Consider the following 7,144-nt stretch of genomic DNA (forward strand, 5'->3'; position numbering starts at 1 on the left):
TCATTTATTGTCAGAAAAGATTCCTTGCCTGCAGCCGTTTGGTAGTATAAATGACACCAACGGGGTAGTATCCATTGCCGTGCTCCAAACATCGAGGCCGCTTAGTGTCACAATTAATCATTTGTTTATCTGGGTTTTCGACCACAATTACTATACTCAGCATCACTTCACACGTCGACATGCAGCAGATCTTAGGCCCACATGTTACGATAGTATCTCACGTAAACAAAGAAATCCATCCAAACGTACCAGATTTTATTCTCATAGCAAAGTTCGGGACAACACACATTTTTTTTTTATATACTTCTGATTTTTTTCTTTTGCAGTACCTTACTGCTATACGAGAAAATACAAGGTATTTTGTGAATGCCATTAAAGAGTTTAGCGTACAATAAATAAATAATTTAAATAAATTATTAGATAACCGTAAATATTGCATATATTAAGAACTTTATAAGCAATTAGATTTTTTTAAAACGCCGTTTTCTTTTATATAACACGGTATACGAGTGCCTTCTATAAAAGTTGTCGTCAAGCCGGCAAAAGCCAAGCGCGCCATACAAAATACATCATAAATACAATAATATAAAAATAGAAAATAAATCTAAAAATCAATATTGAATACAACTTTTGCAAAGACTCAAAATTTCTAGGTTAACTAAACACCATTGGTCGTTTTTACACATACTGTATGAACACAGAAAAAAAAACCCACTTAACTAGAGCTTATTAGATGCTTAGTATAACGTAAATATAACAACCGTAATGAAAGTTTATGTTCTTAGAAACTGAATTTAAAACATGTAGTAATGTTTAATGTACATTGCTGTATATCCATGGGAAAATAATAAAGTACATATGTTAAATAGAAATGAACACGCACAACACTCCAGAATGAATAAATTAAAAATAAATTATCACACATAATTCAACTCGTGTAAAAAAGCACTTAAGACTAAAAATCACACGCTCTCAAACAAATATTCGTATATACAGTGTACAGACACATGGAAAAAAAATCCACAAAAACCAAAAAACAATCACAATCTTTTAAAGCACTTTTCAGTTATGATTTTTTTGGACTTGTACACAACTTGATTATAATACAAGTTTCCATCCTTCCCCCCATTTCCACGTGAATCTTAAGAAACTGATTCATTTGGGCAAATCTTTACAAGAGTTTGCTATGAATGTTAGGTCAAAATGAGATATTTAGCCTTTGTGTTTCGTATTCATTATCCACAATTCTCGAGCTGTTTCCATTGGTGTTTAATTGGGTCTGTGAAGATCATCCCCTCCAACAGACAGTGAGAGATAGCTTTATCGTCAATTTCGGACGGACAACCAAAATGAGATTTCATGAAGAACAACTTGATGAAAATCACGTGACATGACATACGATTAATGACGTGTTCGGCAAGATATCCGCGATGTCCATGTTGGAAGACCAATGACGAATCTGGCGATATTATGAAATAAATACAGGGATTCATCTTCAATTGAAGATAGTTTTTCCATTTTATTGTATGTTTTTTTTTCCGTCTTCTAATAAAAGTATTAATAGTCGAGATATCAGTGCGGTTCTTTGACTACGCTAACTTAGTGATCTTTTAATCATCATATTCCCTGTCTTGTTTTTAACACATCATACGATAAATTTCACTTCATAAACCGGTTATCATTTCCATTGTTATTTTCCGTTTATCGTGTAGATAAATGAGAAAAATACCGTTAATGGAGTAGTTACCGAAATTCCTCTCCCGTTATATTTAGATGATGAAAATGAATGTGCGAACTGACAACGGAAATCTGGCAATACTTTTTTGTTGCCACGGAATGCTGCTTGTCTGTAAATAAAAGATCTGATTTGATAGATTATGTAAAATACCACTAGGCTGCAATGGTGTGTGACACTTATTTTGGAATGGTCCAGTCTAGTTTATTTTAAATGCGTAATGCATGAAAGATGTGTTGTGAAAAAGTGTTGAAAAATTAGAGTAATAATACACGATGAACTTGGTCGAGATGATTGGAAAATTTACCATGCCATTGTCTATTACACTATGCTTTCTGGTGTACTTGGTGATAAGTCTTCAACTGAGAGTTGTCTACTTCGGTTTTTATGCGCACGCACTCCTGATGACCTCTCAACTTTTGTGCGGTTTCGTTGACCGCGCATACATGAGGATTCTTCGTGCTTATAGAGGTAGCTCTTCAGAGCAAACGCCTTGCCACACCTTCCACAGACATACGGTTTTTCTGTAGAGTGAGTCTGCACATGCGCTCTGAGGTTCGACTTGTCGGCGAAACACTTTCCACATTTTGGGCAATCAAAGGGTTTTTCACCAGTGTGTGTTCTTATGTGACCCTACAAAATATTTTTCAATTTTAGTTTATTTTTCTCGATAAAAAACTGAAATAATTGCTGTTCAGAAAATCTTGTTATAATCTGTCTTACCTGTAGTAACCAAGGTCGGCTGAATCTCTTGCCACAATATGGACATTCGCACCCCTGGCTGTGTGTCCGAACATGCATGCTGAAGGCTGGCATTGACACATAGACCTTTTCGCAGTGTGGACATTTTCGGGCTTTCTTGTCGCTTGCAGATCTGTGTGTTTGTCTATGGCGAGCTAGGTTACTTGAGGTGCTGTAGCGCTTTCCACATTCTTCACATGGGTAGTTGTTAAAATCGTCATGGTCGTTTTCAGATGTTGGTCTTGGCGATATAGGTTCTATGACAGGCGAGTATGTTGGTTTGTCGAAATTTAGTACCCGTTTTGCATTCATCGGTGCGTCCATTGGTTCCCTGTGCTCTAACAGACCATTGGTGTTTCTTATCAGTTCGTACAAAAGCGAAAAATGGTCGGAACATTCAGCATGGCAACGATTGATTGGAGAAAATTCGGGTCGTAGTTCTGCACTGAAGTCCGAATACCTATTATATGGCGACAGTTCTACTTCCGTCCTATGCTCTGGCGGCAAGGACGGGGTCTGTGTTGCGCGCTTTAATTCGGGTACTGCTTCAGTGGAATAGTCTTGGGGGCCACCATTGTCGTCAGGAAAATGAAAGCAAGAGTACGATGACCGTTGTCCCATAATGAAAGGTGAAGTGTGCATGTTCGAAATTTGGTGGGAGACGGTGGTACTCTTGTCGAGTCTTACGAGGCCTGCGTCGGTGAGTGGTGGCGTCCTTCTTTTTGTTGACAAATCTTTTGGTGAGTCGTCATTGTCGGTGTCGGTTTCGTTCGCATTGTCTCTGTTCGGGAGTTGTGTATTGTCTTGTTCGATGTAAAATATCTGACGATAGTCTACAAACTCCGGACATTGTTGCAGGGTGGGATGTGCGGGGTTGCAATCCCATCTTCTTTGTAGCTGTCCAGCTTTGTTTTGAAAACCGCCATTCGTTGTCTTTTCATTCTTGCCGTTGTTCTCTGAAAGATTAATTTCATGTATTGTCAATTTTATTTAGATCTAGTAATTAAGGCAGATACAGACTTTTATTACAAAACCCCGTGGAGCCAATGTTGAACATTGTATATAAATGATACATTCATATGAATAGAATTTAAAGTAAATTAATATATTTCTGGAAGATGCCCAATATGAGAGCGCATGGTTACTGTAATGTCTGAAGGGAATCTTGTTGGCAGAGGTGTCAGGAACGGTGTCATTATTATAGTTCTATTTATTCGATAAATAAACACACCAGGTGCGCGGTGATGAGTGTGCATGCGATGCAGCAGTGTCAGAAGGCATTTGTCAGCTGCACACATACAGATGAATCACTTGGCGAGCGATGCCATAACCGCATCATCAGCGGTGATGATCCTGCAGGTGATTCATGACCTGGCGAGCCCCCGGAGTCTCACTAGGGGTCAGCATGAAAATTACGACACATAGGAAAACACCAGCCCCTTGTTTACACAGCTACTGTTGCAGACTCGGGGGTAATTATCGTCAAATCAGAAGGAGGCTTCGTAAATTCGTACGGCACCGTCTGCACACCCCGCTGAGCGGACACGACTTTGCAATATTCTATACCATAGAATTTGAAGGGGTTAAGAAGTTTTGAAATATGACAGTTTATTTCCCTTTCCCAATGTATGAATTACCGAAGAATGTTGCAAAAGAAAAGTATCCTAATAAATGAAAACTTTATATTACTTACAGATGAGAACAATTTTCATCTTCTAAACGAAACCTTACCTAAGGGTACGCATAGAAGAGAATCGTTTTTGTTTCTGTCACCAGGGGAAATCGAGGGTGAATAAAAGTGCTCTTGATTCGTAACAAGAAAGAGAACATTTTTGAAAATAGCAAAAGTAAATTTTCTAGCATTAAACAATGTGGTATTGCAGGATGAAACGGGACATTTTAACTTAGAAGTCACTATAAATGGCAAGTTCTGCCGTTCAATATTTTGGTGGTGGTAAACTGAACATAGACGATGAGGACAACAAATCACTCCTAGTTAATGGATGACTTTTTGATTACAAAGTTATAAAGGAAACAGTATATTAAAAAAAAAATGATATAATAAAACTTTGCAATATCGCACACTTCTCTAGTTATCTTGGAAATTTCCGTGAAAAATTGTTTATTAATAAGACAAAAATGCATCAAACAATAATTACCTGCAGATAATTCTTTGGTTTTCTTCTTTTCAATTAGAAACCTCCGATTTGTCAATAAAAAGGATTTTGGCATGGTAAATTTCCAGGTGACATGAAAATGAGTACCGGTGGTGAATGTTTACGTGCAGCACGTGCGCTTGCTGTCGATCTTATGGCAGGCAAGCCCTCTCTGGCAGCTCTGCCAAGAAGCACGCGCAACAAGTGTCAAAGGCAAAACTACTCCCACTACTGTCCAAATACTACTTGCGTATGAGGATAAGTCTATATGCGTTTGAATTTAGACGACATAATATACATAGTTTATTTCGTTTGCATGGTCAATAAAGATGTAGCGTCTTTCAGGGATTATAAACATGATCATTACATTACTTAATCTGATATTTAAAATTTATCTTGGCATAACAATCGAGCTTTAAATTTTCTGGGTCTTATAACAATGTTACATATGTGTCTTTTTATTGCGCCATTCAAGGTTTCATGACCTCCTCCTCCATGCACAAGTTTTCTTTGCTATTCAGTTGTTCATTCTCAGACTTCACAACTTGAAGTTTTTATTTCCACATGCCTGGAAAAAGCTCTTGCTTTACTATATAAAATTGTTTGATAAATCTCGGAGAGTGACATTGTAGCAGTCGGTGAATGAGGCGTCGCCATGGAAACCGAGAGTCATGGATGATACGGCGCGAGAGGAACATGTGGTAAGAATTTGACGGAGTAGATACGGAACAGAGCGCCTCGCTTCCCCGGGGCTCAGGTTTCTGCAGAGTACCGCGATAGATCACCCAGTGTTATGTAAAACGACTTGTGCCCTATGATCGTGTGAGCAAGAATCGCACATTATCAAGATATCCGAAAGTTAGGATCCGGTTTTAATCAAGATTTTACCGAAATGAGTTTGAGATAAGTTTATTATTTGAAATAAGAACAACTGTGCAGCTAAATTGCTCATTGAAGTTTACTCTGTTACGCCAAGGTATTTTACAAAGTAGGCGAGCACTTTCTGTGTATGACGATACTGTTATGATCTATCTAATGCACGGTACGTGAGAATTTCAAGAAGCGATAGTCTAGATTATATAATTCCATTAACTATTGCCTTGGTTTCTACATAATATCCTTAATGTTCTGTGTATTAAAGAGAAATTGAAAGAAAAAAAACTTATATAGCAGTCAGTTTTTAAAAGATAATATCTCTGTATCTGTAGCAAATGAAAACACAGGTATCACCATTCAAACTCGTATATAATTAAAAAATAAAATACAATGAATCAACAATTTGAAGCAAGTTTTGATATTGTTCTTCAATTCTTGGTCTAGGAAACAATGTTATGCTGGATTTTTGTCAATTTTGAGTACAGAATTTATCTTCAAAATTTAGTATTATAATTGTAAATATTATGAATGAGTAAAAGACAAATTGTATGTAATTCATTAATATATATTTTGAATAGATATGTTCAGATTGTTTTTCTCCTTAACATTCTGAATATCATCTTCATTACTGATGGTCGAGATTTAAAAACCAGTCACAAGATTTAGGATTCAGTGAAATTGAGTGTACAGGATTGGTTCAGGCTGGAGATATATGATGTATTCTAATTCTGGAGTGAAATGTATGAATTTGAAATATTCATATATTTTGAACAGTTGAATAGAAAATTCAAACTAAATATTTTGTATTAGTTAGACAAAGCAGCGCAGCAAGGTTTGCAGGAAGTTCCATCTGCAGTCTTAGTCCTTCCCTGCAATGATGGAATAACCACCTGGTCCTTCCAGCGAGTCATGGTGGGGTTTTCAGGGTGGGGGAAAAAAGAAGTGTACCCGGGATTGGGTCGTTCAGTTGTTCAAGCACCTGCCAGGATTACGGATGTAGTGTGTTTGAGCCCAGGTCCGATCAAAATCAAAACGCTCCCCTAATTTCTCACAAAATGGGCCTCGAATCAGTAGAAGTCATCTACACTTTCCACAAACTTGTAGGTCGGTATCTACACAAATGAGCACGTATGTGTCTATACACGCGAGCACGTACGTGTAACTCTTGTTTTGTAAAATGAATGTCCCCGGGTTAGGTTAATTCATTTAAGAGTTTTGGTTTCAACTTGATGTATTTCAAAACTTTTGTGGACCAACTGCAGACAAAAGTTTGTAATAAAATCGGGAACTTCAAGGGTTTGGTACTCGTTTAATTTTTCCAAGTTTTCAATACCGAAAGGTAAGGAAAACGTTAATGTGGAAGCAACGAAGCCGTACGGCATGGTCACGTTTGCTACCTCTCTTAACTCTCTAACTTATGATATAAAATTTCAAAATTAAAGCAATTGTAAATAGTTAAATCGAAAACGACGCACCTTATACTACTACACACACATACATGTACGAATACATTTCGGGGGGGGGGGGGGCAAAAATCCTTGAAGGAAACTCATGATATCATTTCAACGAGTATACAAAGGGTTTTTGCAGTTAATTAGCCTGACCATCAGCTCTGTTTGACCACCACCAGCTTCCT

At 37.5% G+C, this 7,144-nt stretch overlaps 1 protein-coding gene across 1 annotated transcript; it reads right to left on the reverse strand.

Moving 5' to 3' along the window:
* Window positions 1-240: 240 nt before the first annotated feature.
* Window positions 241-4,801, reverse strand: LOC125652146 (zinc finger protein 691-like). The gene is made up of 3 exons (XM_048881136.2): window positions 4,636-4,801; window positions 2,459-3,432; window positions 241-2,368 (listed from the first exon to the last, which is right to left on the reverse strand). The coding sequence occupies exons 1-3, from the start codon at window positions 4,706-4,708 to the stop codon at window positions 2,057-2,059; spliced, it is 1,359 nt and encodes a 452-aa protein (XP_048737093.2). The 5' UTR covers window positions 4,709-4,801; the 3' UTR covers window positions 241-2,056.
* Window positions 4,802-7,144: the final 2,343 nt, after the last annotated feature.

Source organism: Ostrea edulis, chromosome 1, assembly GCF_947568905.1.
Source record: "Ostrea edulis chromosome 1, xbOstEdul1.1, whole genome shotgun sequence".
In the NCBI taxonomy this organism is placed as follows: Eukaryota; Metazoa; Mollusca; class Bivalvia; order Ostreida; family Ostreidae; genus Ostrea; species Ostrea edulis.